This window comes from Elgaria multicarinata, chromosome 6 (genome assembly GCF_023053635.1).
Source record: "Elgaria multicarinata webbii isolate HBS135686 ecotype San Diego chromosome 6, rElgMul1.1.pri, whole genome shotgun sequence".
In the NCBI taxonomy this organism is placed as follows: domain Eukaryota; kingdom Metazoa; phylum Chordata; class Lepidosauria; order Squamata; family Anguidae; genus Elgaria; species Elgaria multicarinata.
Genome location: NC_086176.1, coordinates 92,605,337 through 92,624,805, shown reverse-complemented (window position 1 = coordinate 92,624,805; position 19,469 = coordinate 92,605,337). Strand labels below are relative to the sequence as shown.

The 19,469-nt window shown below is 39.6% G+C and overlaps 1 protein-coding gene across 1 annotated transcript in view; it reads right to left on the bottom strand.

Annotated features, from left to right (window-relative positions):
* Positions 1 to 1,241: 1,241 nt before the first annotated feature.
* IL6ST (interleukin 6 cytokine family signal transducer) overlaps positions 1,242 to 19,469 on the bottom strand; it is a 37,666-nt gene continuing 19,438 nt past the window's right edge. Inside the window, exons 6-16 of the mRNA XM_063128063.1 lie at positions 18,798 to 18,949; positions 18,168 to 18,327; positions 13,578 to 13,660; positions 12,865 to 13,081; positions 10,877 to 11,053; positions 9,143 to 9,244; positions 8,819 to 8,965; positions 7,663 to 7,803; positions 6,721 to 6,817; positions 4,734 to 4,815; positions 1,242 to 3,244 (exon numbers count right to left, since the gene is read on the bottom strand). Coding sequence (XP_062984133.1) covers positions 2,537 to 3,244; positions 4,734 to 4,815; positions 6,721 to 6,817; positions 7,663 to 7,803; positions 8,819 to 8,965; positions 9,143 to 9,244; positions 10,877 to 11,053; positions 12,865 to 13,081; positions 13,578 to 13,660; positions 18,168 to 18,327; positions 18,798 to 18,949 — 2,066 coding nt within the window. The 3' untranslated portion in view covers positions 1,242 to 2,536. The remainder of the gene's footprint in view (positions 3,245 to 4,733; positions 4,816 to 6,720; positions 6,818 to 7,662; positions 7,804 to 8,818; positions 8,966 to 9,142; positions 9,245 to 10,876; positions 11,054 to 12,864; positions 13,082 to 13,577; positions 13,661 to 18,167; positions 18,328 to 18,797; positions 18,950 to 19,469) is intronic.

Genomic DNA, 19,469 nt, shown 5'->3' with positions numbered 1-19,469 from the left:
AGATCCTGAAACAATGTCTTATTAACAGTATGAAAGAACTAGTAAGGGATTTTCTAGTATTGCAGAACTGACTTTTAATGCTATTGTTTTCACCTGTACCATTGTACCTTACACCTGTACCTTACATTTCAACAATTCCTGGGGCTATAAAGATCCCAATAGTACTCCTGAACCTTCTCTTAACTAGGTGATTTGCCCTCTAGTCCAAGGCCTTGTTTCCATAACTGCATTTGACAAATTGAAAAAACAACAACTTGGTACTTAGACTACAAGGGCAGAATGTTACTGAGCCCATTTTGAGATTAGGCTAAAAATCAAACCTTTACAGGCAGAGGACCAACCATTTTAGTAAGGCTGGGCATTTCAGGGTGGAGCTACAAATGTAATTAATTTCTGTTGGCTGGCAATTAATCCAACAAGGCTCTTGCAGCCCATTTGTGGGCCCTTGGATCATCATAGATTTATTCTGGATGACTAAGATTTATTCCTTTACTAAAGGAGATATCGTGGTGTTTCGGGGAATAAACATCTATATCAGCCTTTCTCAACCTGGGGCACTCCAGATGTGTTGGACTACAACTCCCAGAATGCCCCAGCCAGCTCTGCTGGCTGGGGCATTCTGGGAGATGCAGTCCAACATCTGGAGCACCCCAGGTTGAGAAAGGCTGATCTATATAATTCACCCAGTTTTTGTCACTGAGTTACTTTGATTAATTTTACCGGGGCTGAGTGCTTAACTATGCTCTGTGAGTGCTCAACTATGTTAACTTTGAATAAAGGCTCATGATCCTTGGAAAGAGAAGACAAACTTGAAGGGTTTCTTAAGATCAGCCAATCCACAATATACTGTTGATTAATAGGTTGGCATTCATTACATTTATAGGCACCAGATGAAAATATTACTATGATACATGCAAGTGGCTTTTAAGAGCCTTGCAGTACAAGCAGGTAAAAGGTAAGCCTAGCTTAACAGAAAAGTATTCTAACAAGGTTACAGCACAAATCACTGTCGTTATCTATGAACACTGCTGCAACCAGAATGTTTTTATAGATGGAAACTTTTGAAAATGTTCAAAAGTTATTACACCTGTCCTCTTGAGCTGACAGTCTAGCAAGCCAGTCTTCTACATAGCCAGGAGTTACATCTGAAAAAAACTTGAGAAGCAAAAGATGATCTACAGGGATGATGATCTCTGGTCATTGAAATGTCAAAACGTAACCACTAGACATTGTTAAACGGATGGGAAAGAATCAAATGAACATTTATTTCTCATTAAACAGTTGTAGAGTTTCTGCGTTGCTTCAGAATCAGAGTCTCAACTTATTAATGCTTTGTAGAAAGTGAAACGGACTATATTGAGTCAGCTTGCAGAAAGGAAGTCAGCTGACCCAGATGGTTTTATGGTAAAATAGAAAAAAAAAGGTCTGTAAGAAATGTTTTCAAGAAAGAGTTTTCTTCATTTACGGGAGAGAGAACTCTCCACGCCAAGTACCAAGACTACAGTTCTTCAAGGTGTCGACTTCATTGGCTATGCAGATGTTTGCTCCACTCTAGGCATTCATAATGGCAGCAAGGAATACAAGAACCTGGTACAGAAATCAGTAAAAGCAGCAGACATTTCCACTTAATATCTTTTCCCTAAAACTTTATTATCTGATATTAATTAGAATATATTTACTTCACTGACATCTAATCTGTTAAAAAGTAAAAAATAATAAGAGCACATATGAATTTTTCTGATATTCAAATTTACATGTTTGCATTCTAAATACGATGTTTAAATTTTAATAGATTTGGCTCAAACTGCAAGACAGGAAAGGCATGAAATACTGGCTTTCAGAATTTAGTATAGATAATAAATATTTCACTGCATTTGTTTGTAGTTTTGTTTTGTTTTTACTGGCAAAGACAGAACATGTCGGTGGCATAAAACCCACAATAAATGTAGTCTTTCTGGTCAGTTGATCTGGATATATATTAGACCCTCCCAATATTTGGTTTCTGCCTTAAGCCACTAGGCTTGGCCACAGACGGGCAGTAGTTTTGGTCTCTGGATGATTTTTAAAGGTAAGTCATGCAACATAAAATACTGTACTTTTACTTTTGAAAAGATGGCATTAGCCTAAAAGATAACATTCAAAATGTAATTGTCTAATGATTAGGTTCTAAACTTTTCATAGTTTAATTGTAGGTAGGTTTTCACAGTCATCTCTTTGCCTTTATCTCTGTAACAAAATGAAGATTGACTTCAATTCCACATTAAAATGAGGTGGATGCCCCAAGACAAAACTGAAAGGCAACAGATTTGTCTGATGAGCTGAATGTAGTGCTTGAAGAAATATTCAGTAAAGTGTCTGAAAACTTCCAATTTAAAGTCTGCTCAAAGTTCCCAAATCCACGTTGCCCATATTCTTGTCCATAAATGAACCTGATTTTTTTTTTATCTGAAGCAAGATTTTTTAAAAAAACACCAACAGTTTTAACTTATCTGAACCAACGTTGTAACAGTGTCTAGCAGGAGGCAGTCTCCCCCTTTCACTGGGGCATATAGCCACCCTGCCTCACAGTCTGTGGCAGGTAACTCTTTGGCATCTCCTCATCTGTCACTGTATTTATTCTCGTGGTTTCGACCTGCAAGGCTGGTCCCTCAGGGCTTGGGTGGAAAGCACTTGCTAAGGCAACTCCCTGCTCATCTCTCTCAGGGCCAGAGCCACACAACTGCGAGGCCTGAGGTCCAGCAGTGTCTTCCTCATTTATGGGAGAAATCTGCTTTACTCTCTCCAAATGAGACCCATCCACGACTGTGTCATCCCAATTGCCATTCTGTTTGAAGTAGCGCTGCCTTGGAGTTGAGTTGTCACTTCCCAGCACTTGCTGGTCTTCTGGCCTCTCTTCCAAGTCTAGCAGGGGCTGGGTAGACTCAGACCTAGAAAAGACTTGCACCGAAGGTGTCTGGTCCCGGTAGCCACTGGGTACTACGGTTGAATACTGCACAGTGCTGGAAGTGTTTTGAGCAGGTTCACCTTCATCACTATCAGAAACACTCTGTCGGGGAGAAGACATGCAGGATGATCCCCCGATACCACTGCTGTGCCCTTCTGAGGCATTTTTTTCTTTTTTAAGCACGTCGAAAGGCTTCAGATCCTGTTCAGAAAGAGACTTCTTGTCATCGGCTTCAATTTCTACGACACTGACATCGGTAAAGCTGCCTTCTGGATATATCTGCTCTTTGGAATTAAAATGCTAGAAAGAAACAACACAAAAACAGTTATGCTGCCTTTGATGCAATTTGATTTTAAATAAAATCAATGTTTACGTTGCATTGTTCTTGGCATGCACTCATCATTCCTTGCTTCTAAGAATTTAACCTTCTTGAATGGTGATTAACACAGCGGGCTGGTTCACACAATCAAGCATCAGGCTGCGTTGCATTACATGCGTTGCATTAATATTATAAATATTCAAGCCGCAATAACTGTCACATAACTCTAAAACAGGCCATGGGCTAAGTGAGGGTTATTTAACCCTCACACAACCCACCCCTGACAGGTTTGGATGACACAATACGATTTTCAAAAGACGCCTGACATGTGCCATAACCAAACCAGGTCAGTGCTGACTTGATCTTTCAGCTTTACCCCCCATAGCCCATTTAAATCCTGGATTATCTAAGTATATTATTAGGAATGAAGTATTTCATTTTCAGAATTCATCCCAGACTTTTGCCAGCTCTCCCCACCCCACCCCAATTTTCTTCCTCCTCATGCAAACCTCTATGTTTCCTCAAAAGTTGGAGGACCCTCTGGAATGGGTGGGCAGAAAGTATGTAGATCTCCAGATGTTTTGGATTTCAACTCTATGAAGCCCCTGCCGGCTTGGCCAATGTTCAGGAATGCTGGGAGACCAAAACATCTGGAGCTCTACTTTCTGCCACAGTGTAGGAGGTGGCATTAAGGGAGGTGGCAATTGCCACTAATTGCTGCTAGTTGCCTCCCACCAACAGGAGGATCCTGATCAGAACTCTGCTGAGGGAGTGTTCCTGCTGGTAGAGCAAATACTGGACCTAATCTGCTGTCTGACACAACTACATCATAGTCATGTTAAGCATAAATCTTGCATCCATACAGTACTCAACTTCCCTAATGAGAGGTGCCAGGGCTCAAAGCTACCTGGATATTCTTTTTCCTTTTAGCTTTAAACCTCATTTTCAGAGAGTTGGCTGGAGCATGAAGGCATTCATTTTTATTATTTCAACGTTTCAAGAATGAACCTAACATTGAACACAGGTTCTGACTTTCTTTTACTTAGTGTCAAATTATTAATCCTTTCCATTCTATTTGTCGCACAAGTGTATTATAAGTCTCCATTAATATTTTCTCTTTTTTCAGCTAGTAGTTTATGGGGCACTTTGTAACATCTCTATAGGCTCCAGTTCTCCAGTTTTAATGCGATAAAATTAAGCAACATTAATGGTAGTCCATAGTATCAGGCAGTATTTCCCAAACTATTTACAGTCCCAGAGCTGCTAGATTATGAAATTAGAACTGTACACCAAGATATTATTTATAAGAACACTCCTTGTGGCTAGGGCATCCAGTTTAACAAGAAAAACTTGAATTTTTAGCTGATTTACCCTTCCTTTTTCTATCCAAGATTAGGCTTTTGCTAATAGCAGCTTTTGCTGCCATACTGGTGAAAAAGCAGTTCAGAACACTTTAAAAATTATTATTACCTTTGATGGTGTTTGTGGCGACCACTGAGCAATTACACTCTTTGAAGGGTCAGGCACATTAGGCCAGATGTGCTTCTTGATGCTAGCAAAGAATCAAAAGAGACAAATCATTGCACTGCGATCACATGAACATACAGAAAATTCTCTGCCTATTTATGCAATGCTGATAAGGGTGATACTTACATTCTATTGCATTTTAAAGATTTTAAGGTGTCTTCTGTTGAGAAGACACCTTAAACCATGGCTTTAACCACAATGGTTAAGCCAGAAAGCCAGGCTGCGTTCAGAAGACACCTTAAACCACAGCTTTAACCATGGTGAATAAAGCAAAAAGCCTTATTTACTGTGGTTAAAGCTGTGGTTTAAGGTGTCTTCTGAATGGGCCCATTGGGTTTATGTTTTCATGGTTAAAGTGTTCGATTTAGGGCCATTATCATACACACTTTATATAAACACCTGCATCTTGGTCACACAATGCAAATAGGGAAAAGGAGTATGTAGACAGGAAGGGGTAGTAGGTTCTCTAGAGCTCTTGCTCAATCTGGAAAACCAATGTCAGCCTCTCTCCCTCAGTGGTGGAGCGACCTATGTTGGAAAGCTATTGCGATGGCTGAGGAGAAGAAGCAAGGAAAGGCTTGTATTGGATTGGCTCGTGTCTCCCCCCCCCTTTCCTTCTACTCCAGGGGTGGGCAACTTGTGGCCCTCCAGATGTTTTGGCCTATGATTCCCACCATTCTTCACTACTGGTATGCTGGCTAAGGTGGATGGGAGTGGTAGGCCAAACTCTGGATGGCTACAAGTTGCCCTCTCTCGTCCTACTCAATAGCACCAGCACTGCATCGAGAAGGGAAGATCAGGCCCCACTGCTGGTGAGATATATCCCTGTGCAGAGAACATAGATGAAAATATTGTTAATGTCCGTCTGTTTTTCTTGTTATGATGCTGGGTGTCTCAATAGTGTTACAATAAATAAATAAGATACAGAGTGACAACAATGAGAAGGAGGAGGGATTTTAAAGTGAATATCATATATTAAGATCTGTTAAGATCTTTTTGGCTATCACATCAACTGGAAGCCCTGGAAGCACTAAATCGTCCCTCTGCATGCAATGAGTCCTGCTTGCGGATGGGAACGTGCGGGGCTTAAGGGAATCGGTAGAACACCCTATTGGAGTCCACCCTTGAAATTTTTAGGAGCCACCCGAATGTATACGTACATGTGTATATCTCCACATCTAACTTAAGAGTGAAAAAAGCATCAGAAAGCTGTAAGAAATTTGATATTCCAGTGTGCATTTTGACAGTCTGTAGCAACAAGGCACATGAAAGCCATCTGGCTTTTTAAGAGCAGAAATTACCATTTTTAGCTTTCCACTCCAAGTACAGAACATGTGTAAAAGTGTGGGCCAAGTGTTATTTCTAAAGAAACACATTATCCATAATTGATCCACAACCAAGAAACCCCTGCCTCATATTCCAGCCAGATGCACCAGTCCATAAGCTAGCAACAGAAGTATGTCTGGCTGAGATGTGGGACAGGGCCTTTTTGGCTACAGCATCACAACTGGAGAACTTCCTTCCAAGACAACTGGCCTACACACCAATAATGTTTAGGCAGGCAGTTAAGACTCATTTATACCTCCAGGATGTTGACTTATTTTAATTGCTATCTAGCTGTTAATCAGCTTGTTTTAATGTTCTCTTGTTTTGCTGTTCAACTGTTTATTTTACTTTGTCTATTTTAATGTTGTAAGCCACTTTGGGGACTCTTGCAAGGGCAGAAAGATAAAAGATTTTGGTTTTGCTGGTAAACAAGAGCAGTGGATATTATTCACCAAATCCTTTTTGCACTGTCACTACTCTTTAATGATTTCAGGATTTTGTTGTTTGGGCACGTGTAACTGAATGACACATTGAGGATCTTCACCCAGTGCCTCTTTCAAAGTTAAGCATATTCTGTACGATATATTATAACAAAGATACTTACATATCTCGTTTGTTGAAGCAAAATAATACACCTAAGAGAGTCAACAGCAGGAAAGCTAGACATACAGGGACAACTATTGCTTCAATTTCTCCGTCCCCTGAGAGACAAGCACAAAGAAATTAGCATATTTTTCTCAAATGGTAAGCTTCACAAAAACTAATTTGAAAACATTTGAAATGCATTATGTGACACTGGCAATAGCACAACACAACTCCGACTCTGCACCTCTTTGCTTAAGAAAAAGATGTCTAAGTGACTAAGATGATGTTTAAGGCATAATAACGTGAACAAATTTTCTACAGTTGTTTTTGGTTACATTTGAAATCACTCTCCATTAAAAAATTCCCATGGTAGTTGAACAAAAAAGAAAAAAAACGTAATAAAAATTACCCATTTAAGTAAACATATCACTAGAAATATCAGATAGGAGCAGATGTAAAAACGCAGCACGTTAATAAATTAACTTAAAATACAGATAAAATATAGAACCAATTTATACATAAGCAAACAAATCTGCTTGGAAGGCAAAAGCCTGCTTAAATAAAAAAAGGGGGGCTGCCTGCCAGCGGGGGCTAGATGGGCCTCCCTTGGTAAGGAATTCCAATGCCTGGGTGCAGCTGCTGAGTAGGTCCTCTTGAGTACATGCATTTAATTGCCTTATTCAGAAGACACCTTAAACTACGGTGGTTAACTCCTGTGGTTTAAGGTGTCTTCTGAACAGGGCCAATATGCAAAGCTGACAAAACACCTTATAATAAGAATTTGTCTTATGTTTTGATGATCAAGTTAGGTTCTCCATGTTTGCAGCACAGTCCCAAAACACTAAGCTTAGGATCAAACTAGATATGAAACTAGCTATGGGAGGTTGTCCATCACTTTTTAGGAAATACTAAGCAGTTCAATCACAACTAAAGCCTTTTAAATATTTATGTAAAAACTTACCAAATCTATTTGTAGTAAATGTAAAAACAGGCCCGCTTTTTCCTCCCTTTTCTGTGTACGCTGACATCCACACTGCATATAAAGTGTCACTTGATAGGGATGACATTTGGTACTCTCTTTTGGAAGGTTCTATATTCACAGCTAGAGGTGAAAATTTCCCCGTTATTCAATGCACATTATTTAAACTTTGTGAACACCTGTCCAGTATTGAATCTATTAGTTTTTTGATGAATTGATAAAATAACCGATAATTGATAAAACTTGATTTAAGCTTTAACAATTCCAATGTTCATAATTCAAATGAAAAGAAAATCTGCAGACTTGGATCAAAATATATTTCAATCTGCATTTCTAATTGGATTTCTGTAATAGCTGTATTATCAAAATAAATGCTACTTGTACAAAGAAGTTCAAGACACTACTTCTCAGAAGTAAGGATGGTAATAGAGATCTACTTAGAAGTGTGCAACCTTTATGAATGCAAAACAATCTGTCTATGTTTTCTAACTTCCATCTATTAATCTTTGGGGGCTGTGATAAGGAGCATGTGAAAGGAGAAAGCTTAAAAAGAGCTATGGCACTTATTTGTCAAAATGAGTACCTGGGTTGTATACAAAAGCCAGCAGATACTCTAATGCTTCAGTGTGTAATGAATTTCCAGTAACCAACTGCTCAGAATGCACCCTGTACATTTTTGTCAAGTCATGAGGTTATGAAAGCTTGAAGGGCATTTTATATATTTTTAAGGAATTAGTTAAAATCACCCTAGCTATCACCAAAGAGAGGTGTCCCTCAGTGACTAGGGACTAGCTTCACTCAGACTAAAATTCCAACTCACTATAGCTTACATGCCACATTCAAAGATACTGGTTTCATAAACAAAACTTTGGCTGTTGGGCAGTATAGAAATGTAATAAATAAATAAAAGAAAAAAGAGCTATTGATTAATTCCCAGAAAAATGCACCTAACAGAACACTATAGAGCATGAAGTATACAATAACTACATTTGTAAAGTCAGGAAGCATTACAAAGCTATTGCAGGCATACATGTCTAAGTAAAATATCTGAGTATACAACTGAGAATGAAAGCTTAAGATGTGTTTTTCTTTAAAAAAGGCTTTACTATACTGTTTAATCATGTATGTACACAATTACCTGTTTCATTTCCAGTCATCGTTTTATAAAATATAGTGTAGTGTTTGATAAACCCATTCTGCTCTTCCACTGAAAGAGGTTTCCATTCTAAGATGGCATCAGATTTTCCCACTTTCTTTGTTCGAACTGTGGGTCCATTAGCAGGCACTATTAATGAAAAGGATTTTAAAAAATGTTTTTAAACATGAGACAGATCCCACAAGACTATTCCATTAAAAGGTCTGTGTAACTGTTTAAATGCAGAATAGAAAGCATCTGCAAAGGTACTGAAACAGCCTAAATGACAATTACTGTATTGTGACAAAGAGAATGCTTTGAACTTACCACCTTGCTCAAGGTAGGCTTCTGTTGATCTTGCTTCTCCTTGACCATTAGTATATAATGGATGCACAGTTATTGTGTAACATTTGTGTGGCTTTATGTCTCCTAAGGAAACAATTTTAAAATTCAGATTTATATATTCTAGCCAAATATATAGAAAAGTTTGTATTCATTCTGTTTTTAATACTAGCTCAATCTATTAATTTCCTTTAGACCTGGAAAGTCAACTAAACTATATAAAAGCTATTCTAAAATGAATTTGATCGAAGAACAACCTTGGATGCAGTAAGACATTTAGGCAAACAATTGTGCAAATACTTTGCACTTCTGTTTGAAACATCTGCTAGAATGCCTAAATGAGAAGTTCTGCAGTTGGGATGACCAAATACGTTCACATACAACACTTGCAACAGGTGCCCCTTGCTCTGTATTTCCAGCTATCAGGCAGTCATTGCTGCCACTTCTAGCATGTTTACCAGACTTCTACCCGTGACCCTCTTTCATGCTCCTTCCAACCACTTGGGGACATTGCAATGGGGCAGGTACAATAATGTTCCAGCCTGCCATTTAAGGTCCTCTGAGGGTCATCTGCTGCAACCCCCTAATGCGAGACTGGCAGCCACATGCCAGAGGCACTAGCTGTGGAATGACCTGCCAGTTGAAATGCGCCTGCTGACCTCCTTGAATATCTTTATGCAGGCACAAAGACGTACCTTTTTAGAATCCTATGACTGCTAATTATTGTTTTTATGTTGTTTGGTTTTATTGTTTTATCTTTTTAAATAGTCTTTAATATTTTTATGCTAACTAGGGTATTTTATTGATTGTTTTAATCTTAATTGTTTTAACTTTGTGTGCCGCCTAAGTTATTCTATATATAGGCAATTTCCTATATATATAGAAATTGAATAAATAAATAATACTCTTCCTCAAATGAGCTTGTTAACTGTGAGAACTCTTCCACACACACCTTGACTCTTTTTAGGTTTGCTTCAAGTGCTTAGAATTTACACATTTTAATGTCACTTTGCAGGCCACAACATTTTGGCTTAATACAGCAGGACTTTAAATCCACCAAAGCCAGAATTCTGGAAGTACAGAACATCAGGCTTCTGCAGTATCACAATAGCTCAGACAATGACTTGATTTGCATGTAAAGCAATATCATGGGTTAATTAATTAACCCACAATTTGCTGGGCACAAGTGGAAACGAGTGAGCAACGCTGCTTCCAGCGCACTCTTAACTTCTGCTTTTGGTAAACAACCTATGATTGCAGCTTGTGAGCATGATGTCCAAACCCGGACACTCTGGGTTGTTTAGAAGTTAACCCAAGAACAAATCATAGATTAACTCTGGGTCGTTGTTCGCTCTCACTTATGCCCAGCAAATCATGGTTTTAAAAACCCACTGTATCACTTTAGGCACAAACCGGGTCCCTGTAAAGAAAAGCACATACATCAATAGATTTGCCAAAGAAAAAACCCTACATGTTATGTGCCTTTTCCCATGGAAAAGGGAACAGAACAATTTAAGATTACAATTATTATAAGCAGATTTACATTTCTTTTTATATTTGCACTAAGATATATAACTACTATTCTCAGTTATAGGAGCTTTTTTAAAAAACTCCCAATGCATCAAAAAACTATCACATATTTTAAAAAGTCCTTTATTAAGGTATAAAAGGTGGACGATATTCATGAATGTGCTGCACCCGCTTACTCCCTAGGATTACCTTTTAAAAAGGCGCCCTGTTTTGATCCAGGTTCCTGTTGCCAATCAGTAGCGCAGGTCGTGTTGTCGCACTGTTCATACGATTCAATTATATATTTTTCAACTGATTCTTTGGGAGCTGTCCAATTTACCCAGAGCTTGCCGTCTTTAGGAAATGCTCCAACGTTTTTCACAGGAGCTGAAATGACCAAAACCATCAGTCGTCTTTATTTCATTAGGAGTTGTAATTCAAAGATTTCCACATACTAAAACTTTCTTCATTTCAACAACAAAATTCAATTGAAAAGCCACATACGGTAGAGGAAGCTTTACAGCATGGATTTGCAACTCCGAGAGGTCCAGGGGGTATTTTTGACCTCCCCCCGCGATCTCCCTTACAGGCTACACTCTGCAGGGCAATGTGCAGCTTGTGGTGTGCCCCAAAAATATTTTTAAGGATGGGAAAACTGCTCTGTAGTGCTACAGTGTTATAAAGGTTAAATTTAATTTATTTCCAAGTTAAATGAAACCCTTTTTGTGATCCATATTAGCTAAGGATGCAACTTTTTCCATTAATATTTGATGAAAAATTGTGAGAATATCATGTGTCATACAAGAGCCATATATTGTCCGTGCCTGCTTTACAGAAACCAGATGTGCCATTCCCTCTTTTTCAGTCCTGCAACTGATATTTGCAGCATGAGGATGCACCTCCTGACTTGTAAGTGGTCGACTTGAGATTACCCAGTGAGTATTGTATATTTGTTGTGCTATTAGTAAAAATCAGAATGAAGATGTCAAGTCACACCCAGTTGCTTCCATTTATTTATGCCTATTAAATAAAAGTCAGACATGTTTAGATACCAGCTGGAATCAAGAGTTGAAGCTAGCCTGAAGAGCAGCTGAATTGTAAGCAAAAAGAATAAAAAGGCAATTCTTTTATCCACTTCCCACTATCAAGCTCAAGATCTTCTAAGAACACATCACAAGGGATCGCTTCCTCTTCTGTAGACAGCATGGAAATGCAGGACAGTTTAAAAAGTTGCCTTTTTCCAAGTGGACATGTGGAGGGACAGAGCCAGCTTGCTGTATTTCCATGGTGGTCATAGGGCATTTCTACATTAAGGAAAAAATCCGCACCTTTACCAAGCTTTCTTTTTCTCGGCTCTTTCCACATTTACTATGGGTTCCTTTAAGTGGTGACCACGTGATTTTGAACTGAAAACTTCCCCTCTGGGCAATGCTATTCTGTTAAATGAAACACTGCCTTCTAGTGGTGGAATTATAGCGCTACACAGACTTTATACACTGAGGAATTCCTGCACTCATTAAATATGGCATTATCTCCATCTTTTTAAAAAGCGAGATTACCAGGGAAAAGTGTGGGAGATATCCTGGAGGTTGACAGCATCATGTAAAGGGCCTGAAAACTTCTGAGTAGCCAATCATGAGCGGACAATAAATCGCTCATGTAGAGAAGTTCATAGAGGAATAGACTTCCCTTCCTCTGCAGCTAGCACAGAAATCAAGTGATCCATTCCTTCTTCATTGTCGTGCTAATTCACCTTCGTGGTATACCATTAATTCATCTACATGGAATTCCTGGTTTCCCATGGCTAGGCTATCAGGTGAATTGTTAAATATAAGGCTGATATAACAAAGTACTTGACTATACAAAATCTAATACAAAGTGGACAAAACAGCTTTAATGGCATCATGTGATTAGCAGTGTAATATCAAGACTAAATACTGTAAGTAGCCAGTATAACTATTACAAGGAAAGGACAGTTTGTTGAGAGAACGAACAATTGCAAAAACATCTTGTAAAAGGTGGGATAATCCACAAAACACAGCTGTAGTGCAATTAGTAATTCAGATTTTATTGAAAACAGGAGGTTGAATGCAAAGTTTGAAAATAGAAATTTAAGAGAAACAAAAGGTTGCCAAGATTTATTTCCTCTGATAAAAACTGGCTATACACTAGACATAAAATCATGTGGAAAAACATACCTTTTGAATTAGTTGCTGGGATAAGCAAAACTGATGGAGGGGATTTACCAACTTTGTTATATGCTGTAACCGTCACTTCATAAGACCGATTTTGCACATTTAGGGGCAGCTCGGTGGTATTCACACTGTATTCAGTTCGAAAAAAAAGCGGTGGACTTCCTGCTACTGATACTTCATACTTCAAAATTATTCCATTGGCTTCGGAAGGTTTCAACTCCTGTTCAAAAATCATATATATTGTTATTGTTTTTTCTCAGGAGAATAAGATGCTTCTCTTGTAATTCACTACTTTATCTCATGACCTAAGCTTTATGGAAAATTCTCAAGCAGTGTTTTACAGAGCTCTGTAACCCTAGCATAACTTATATGTGTGTTGTGCCTGCAGTGAAGGGTCCATGCATGTACTGCGTATTAAGTTGAATCATTAAAATATTCAGATGAAATGGCTCAGAAAGCACCACACATTTTAAAGAATCGTAGCAATAACTACATGCAATTTCTTTACATCATATGTTAAATATGTCTATTTTAAAACTCCTAGATCTATCCCAAGTGCAATTTGTTGTGCATGAAGCTGCCCTAGAAGTAATGTTTACTTATAATAGAACATGTCAACTGCTGTGGCAGTGCTATATGTTATGATGGGTTTATATGGATTAGTAATTACTTCTGAGTGCTGAAGAAATTTAGTCTGATAATCTTTCGACACTAACCTTCCATATCAGTACGAGACTCCAGTTTCCTGGTGAGTGAGAAGTGCTAATCTTCCGCCACAGAGCTGGTCCTTTAGAAGGTTCTGATGAAAACAAACAAACATTTCTCTAAGATTTAGACATTTCATGTAGCTGACTCTCCAGTTTCCTTAATTGCATATGTATTGTTAAAAACAAATGACTCAAGCCTCTATATTCACACATGCTTTATTACAGTAATCCCTTAGATCTATAGCCAGATGTTGTGTTTTTTATTTACTTATTGGATGGAAAGTTCATTGAAGAGTTATGCTGGAGTGTTTTTTAATCCCCCATTGCCAGATAAGGCAACACACTTTGACAGCACTGGGGGGTGCGAGAGGAATGATAACTTGTGTTAGTCTCCTACAATGAATTAATAATATGTGATGCTTTATCAAATCTTTAGTAAAAAAAAAAAGAAGACTTATTTTTGGGACAATTATACCTCTATTGAAATGACCAAGACAATGGAAAACAATATACACAGAGGCTCTGTTCACACATAACAACAGCTCATTGATTGAATCATAGAATAGTAGAGTTGGAAGGGGCCTATAAGGCTATCGAGTCCAACCCTCTGCTCAGTGCAGGAATCCACCCTAAAGCATACCTGTCAGATGGTTGTCCAGCTGCCTCTTGAAGGCCTCTAGTGTGGGAGAGCCCACAACCTCCCTTGGTAACTGGTTTCATTGTTGAACTGCTCTAACAGTCAGGAAGTTTTTCCTGATGTCCAGCCAGAATCTGGCTTCCTTTAACTTGAGCCCATTATTCCGTATCCTGCACTCTGGGATGATCAAGAAGAGATCCTGACCCTCCTCTGTGTGACAACCTTTCAAGTATTTGAAGAGTGCTATCATGTCTCCCCTCAAACTCCTCTTCTTCAGGCTAAACATGCCCAATTATTTCAGTCTCTCTTCATAGGGCTTCTATTTCCTAGATGTAGAACTTGGCATTTATCCCTATTAAATTTCATTCTGTTGTTTTCAACCCAGCACTCCAGCCTATCAAGATCACTTTGAAGTTTGTTTGTGTCTTCCAGGGTATTAGCTATCCCACCCAATTTTGTGTCATCTGCAAATTCAATAAGCGTTCCCTGCACCTCCTCATCCAAATCATTAATAAAAATGTTGAAAAGCGCTGGGCCCAGGACTGAGCCCTGCGGTACCCCACTCGTTACCTCCCCACAGTTTGAGAAGGTACTGTTGAGAAGCACTCTTTGAGTCCGATTTTGTAGCCAACTGTGAATTCACCTAATAGTTGTTCCATCTAGCCCACTTTTAGTTAGTTTGTTAATCAGAATATCATGGGGCGCTTTGTCAAAAGCTTTGCTGAAGTCAAGATATATTACGTCCACAGCATTCCCACAGTGCACAAGGGAGGTTACCCAATCAAAAAATGAGATCACTTTAGTCTGGCAGTTTTCATCTTCAGCAGGAGAGGCTGTGGATGTGTTGAATCGGTGCCTGGCTGCGACAATGGACTGGATGAGGGCTAATAAACTGAGACTCAATCCAGAAGACTGAGATGCTGTTAGTAGGTGATTCCGCTGACAGGATGGAGGGTGTTCTACCAGTTCTGGATGGGATTGCACTCACCCTGAAGGAGAAGGTTCGTAGCTTGGGGGTTCTTTTAGACCCATTATTGTCACTTGAGGCTCAGGTGACCTCAGTGGCACGGAGTGCCTTCTACAAACTCCGATTGGTGGCCCAGCTACGCCCCTATCTAGACAGGGATAACCTGGCTTCAGTTGTCCATGCTCTGGTAACCTCCAAGTTAGACTACTGCAATGCGCTCTACGTAGGGCTGCCTTTGAAGACGGTTCGGAAGCTGCAGCTCGTGCAAAATGCAGCGGCCAGATTGATTTTGGGAACCAGAAGGTTTGACCATATAACACCTGCTCTGGTCTGCTTGCACTGGCTGCCTGTATGTTTCTGAGCCCAATTCAAGGTGCCGGTTTTGACCTATAAAGCCTTACACGGCTTGGGACCACAATACCTGACGGAACGCCTCTCCCGACGTGAATATACCTATTCACTACGTTCAACATCTAAGGTCCTCCTCCGGGTGCCTACTCCGAGAGAGGCTTGGAGTGTGGCAACGAGGGATAGGGCCTTTTCGGTGGTGGCCCCCAGACTGTGGAACAATCTCCCTGACGAGGCTTGCCTGGCGCCAACGCTGCTATCTTTCCGGCGCCAGGTTAAGACTTTCCTCTTTGCCCAGGCATATGGCGGCACATCCTAATTACCCACATGTTTAGTTTTTAATTGGTTTTTAATGCTTTATGTGTGTATGTTATGTGTTTTAGAGTTTTAAATTTTGTACACTTGTTTTTACCTCAATTTTAGAATTTCTGTAAACCGCCCAGAGAGCCCTGGCTATGGGAGCGGTATATAAGTTTAATAAATATAATATATATATAAATCCATGTTGGCTTCTAGTAATCACGGCATTGTTTTCAAGGTGCTTTCAGATTGACTTCTTTATAATCTGCTCCAAAATTTTCCCAGGGATGGATGTCAGACTGGCTGGTCTGTAGTTCCCAGGTTCCTCCTTTTTGCCCTTTTTAAAGATAGGGACAACATTAGCCCTCCTCCAGTCATCCGACACCTCACTCGTCTTCCATGATTTTGCAAAAATAATAGACAAAGGTTCTGAGAGTTCTTCTGCTAGCTCCTTCATTACTCTAGGATGCAGTTCAGCGGGCCCTGGAGATCTGAACTCTTTCAAAGAAATTAGGTGTTCCTTGACCATTTGTTTATCAATCTCAAACTGCAATCCTGCTCTCTCAACTTGTGCTTCACTTTTTCCAGCGGGGTCAAGGACCCACTTTTGGGAGAAGACTGAGCCAAAGTAGGAATAAATTATGGTCTGTCAGCAATGAGTAGGAGAGAGCAAGTGTGCTGCCTGAGTGCATCTATCATTTTTGCTTTTATCCCACAAGGCTCCTTTGTAGATTATAAAGCATAATATCAGAACCTGCACTACTTAATTGTTTAGGGGCTAAACAACACAGCGATTAAACTAACAACACCCCCCGACGAGCTGATCATGGATTGTGGAATAAAAGCCGAAGAGCATGACAACAGTTCAACAACAACCCACACTAAATCACTGAATGTGGGTAAGCATGTTGTGTGAACCCAGCCCATGGGTTGTTCAGCGAACAACCAACCATGGCTCATTTGCAGGGTGCCTTAGAGTGACATGCAAACCCGCCTATAGAGCCTTTTGATCTGGTTTGCCTGCGATTGGCAACAGCCTGTCGGGAGATAAAAGGCAGAGGTGGCAAACTCCTTATCTTCCTGTTGTTGATTTGTCTGGGAGCAATGAGTCATGCTTTGACTTCCACCTTAATCCAGGGAACAAACATGGTGAGAGAACTAGTTTGCAAACTCCAGTAATGAGAAAAGCTAATCTCCTCGAACCTGACAATGGACGTTGACTCACCCAGGGAGGAGGGAGGAAATGAGGGAGCACGAAGATTGGTATATAAACTCTGGATGTATTCTTAATAAACGTGGTATTCCATCATCACCCATCGTGTGCGTGAGTTTACTACAACACCCCACCCAGGGATGGCATGTGCCTGTCCTGGGAAGCGTGTGGTGCCCCATCAAGGGACCGCATAATCGGTGGCTCCCCAAGCACTTCCTGGATGGGATTATATCCCCTGTATATAGAGACCTGCTGGGCAAGAGCAACAGGGATTTCTGCCGATCTTGCCTTGCGACTCAGTAGGCAGGTGAAATAATCAATGGAGCCCGCCACATGACACAATAATCAACGGTTGTGCAGATAATCAACTCTGAACGTTGGTTATTTTGGGGAAATAACCAACCGTGGCGCTGTTTCCCCCTGACAGACAACACAATAGTCAACAGTGGACTATTTAGCCTACTGTAGACTATTTAAGCAACCGCTGACTATTGTGTCATCTGAAACCAGTCCTTATCTTGGACAATGCTCTACAGAAATTCCAAAAGTATTCAAAATGGAATAATTATTCAGTAGATATTATTCTGTGTTAGGATTTTTGTTTTTAACTCGGATATTATTGTTAGCTGCCTTGCGTGCCATTTTTTGGCAAGAAGACAGGATATGAAATAAGTAAATAAAAAAAAAAGCAGGGAAAGATTTTCTCCCCTTCTCTCATAATACTAGAATCCAGGGTCATCCAATGAAGCTAAAAGGTGGGACATTCAGGACAAAGAGGATTACTTCTTCACACTGTGCATAGCTAAGCTATGGAATTCACTACCACAAGATGTAGTGATGGCCACCAACTTGCAACTGCTTTAAAAAGAGTAAGGCTATCAATGGCTACTAGTCATTATGGCTATATATTACCTCCAGTGTCAGAGGCAGTATGGCTCCTAAAACTGGTTCCCTGGGAACATGAGAGGGAGGGTGCTATTGCATTCATGTCCTATGTATAGACTTCCCATAGGCATTTGATCTGATCCACCAGTTATCTTATGTTCTTGTGCCAAAATCTTTTTTAGGTTGAAATATACCTGCTTAATGTTTTGACAACTTGGGGCAAATTGGACAGTTTTGAGTATTACTTACTGTCTTCAGCTGTGAATCCAACTACTTCTTGACTCCAGTCACTCCAATATCCTGGATAATTCGCAAGTTTACACTGCAGCTTAAACACGTATATAGTATTTGGCCTAAGTTCCTGGATAACGAAGGAAGTTCTTGGTGAGTCTGTGTCTTGAGAAGGAACCTGTGAAAATGAAATTGGACTTCAAGAAGTGCTACTAGTGAGTGAACAAGGCACAGAGGCAGGCAGGTACATCTAAAAATTGAAATCACCCTGCTACTATAATTTCTCCCTGTAGAGCATTAATTTTGCTAGTGCATCTCTGATTTTTACATACTTTAGCTACAAGCACAGTAGGAACTATAACTTTCCTAATACTTCATTAGGATATGATAAAAAAAAAAACTTAAGACCTCAATTTTTGTGAACACTGTGATGTATCACATTTCCTTACAATGATTCTGCAATTCTTATTTTCTGGATCTCTCCCCCAAAAGGTTTTCTGAAATGTACTTTTCTCTTATTTAAACTGGCACTATTTGAGTAAATAAGATGCAACTGTTCCAGCTATCAGGATATATGTAGCAGTGGTATAATTGGTTTAAATCCAAGTGTCATAAATAGTCGTCGACAAATAATGGTTGAAGTGTTACCTCATTCCAGTCTACACTGTCCATGGCCTTGTACCAAATTTTATATTTCAGCTGCATTGTAATTTCATTAAATTGGTCTTGCCATGATAGTTTCAGGACGGCAGAAAATTCTCCTGAGTTGAGAGACAGATTGTGTGGAGGCAGAGGTTTTACTAGGAAAAAAGGGGAAAAAATACTCAATCAACCACAGGCTGTTTCATTGTTTTAAAGTGTGGGTTCAAATTAATTTGGACTCTAATAAATTCAGGTATACATAACATATGTTCACCCCTTTAGAAAAAGAATAGTCAGCATAAAATCCACAAGCACAATGTCCCAAAAGAGTTTGCCCACCCCCAGCACACAAAGACCATCGAATGAGCATGGGATTATACTAACTGGAGGGACAATTGTGGCAAGCCAGATATCACCTGCAGGATTATTTTATCTCTCTCCAGTTTAAGAAAGATACTATTAAATTATTCTAAAGCTATTTCTATTTTTGTTGCTGCCTGAAGGACACAATAGCTATGGAGAGCAAATGTAGAAAGGAAAAACTGAAACTTTCTCCATTTTCAAACTACAACACGTACTGATCTTTATCCCTCCCTTCTTATGCTCCTGTAAAGACAGTAACTTTGTTAAGGTATTTCTAATTCTAACTTCGATTTTTAAAAAATCCCAAAGAATCTT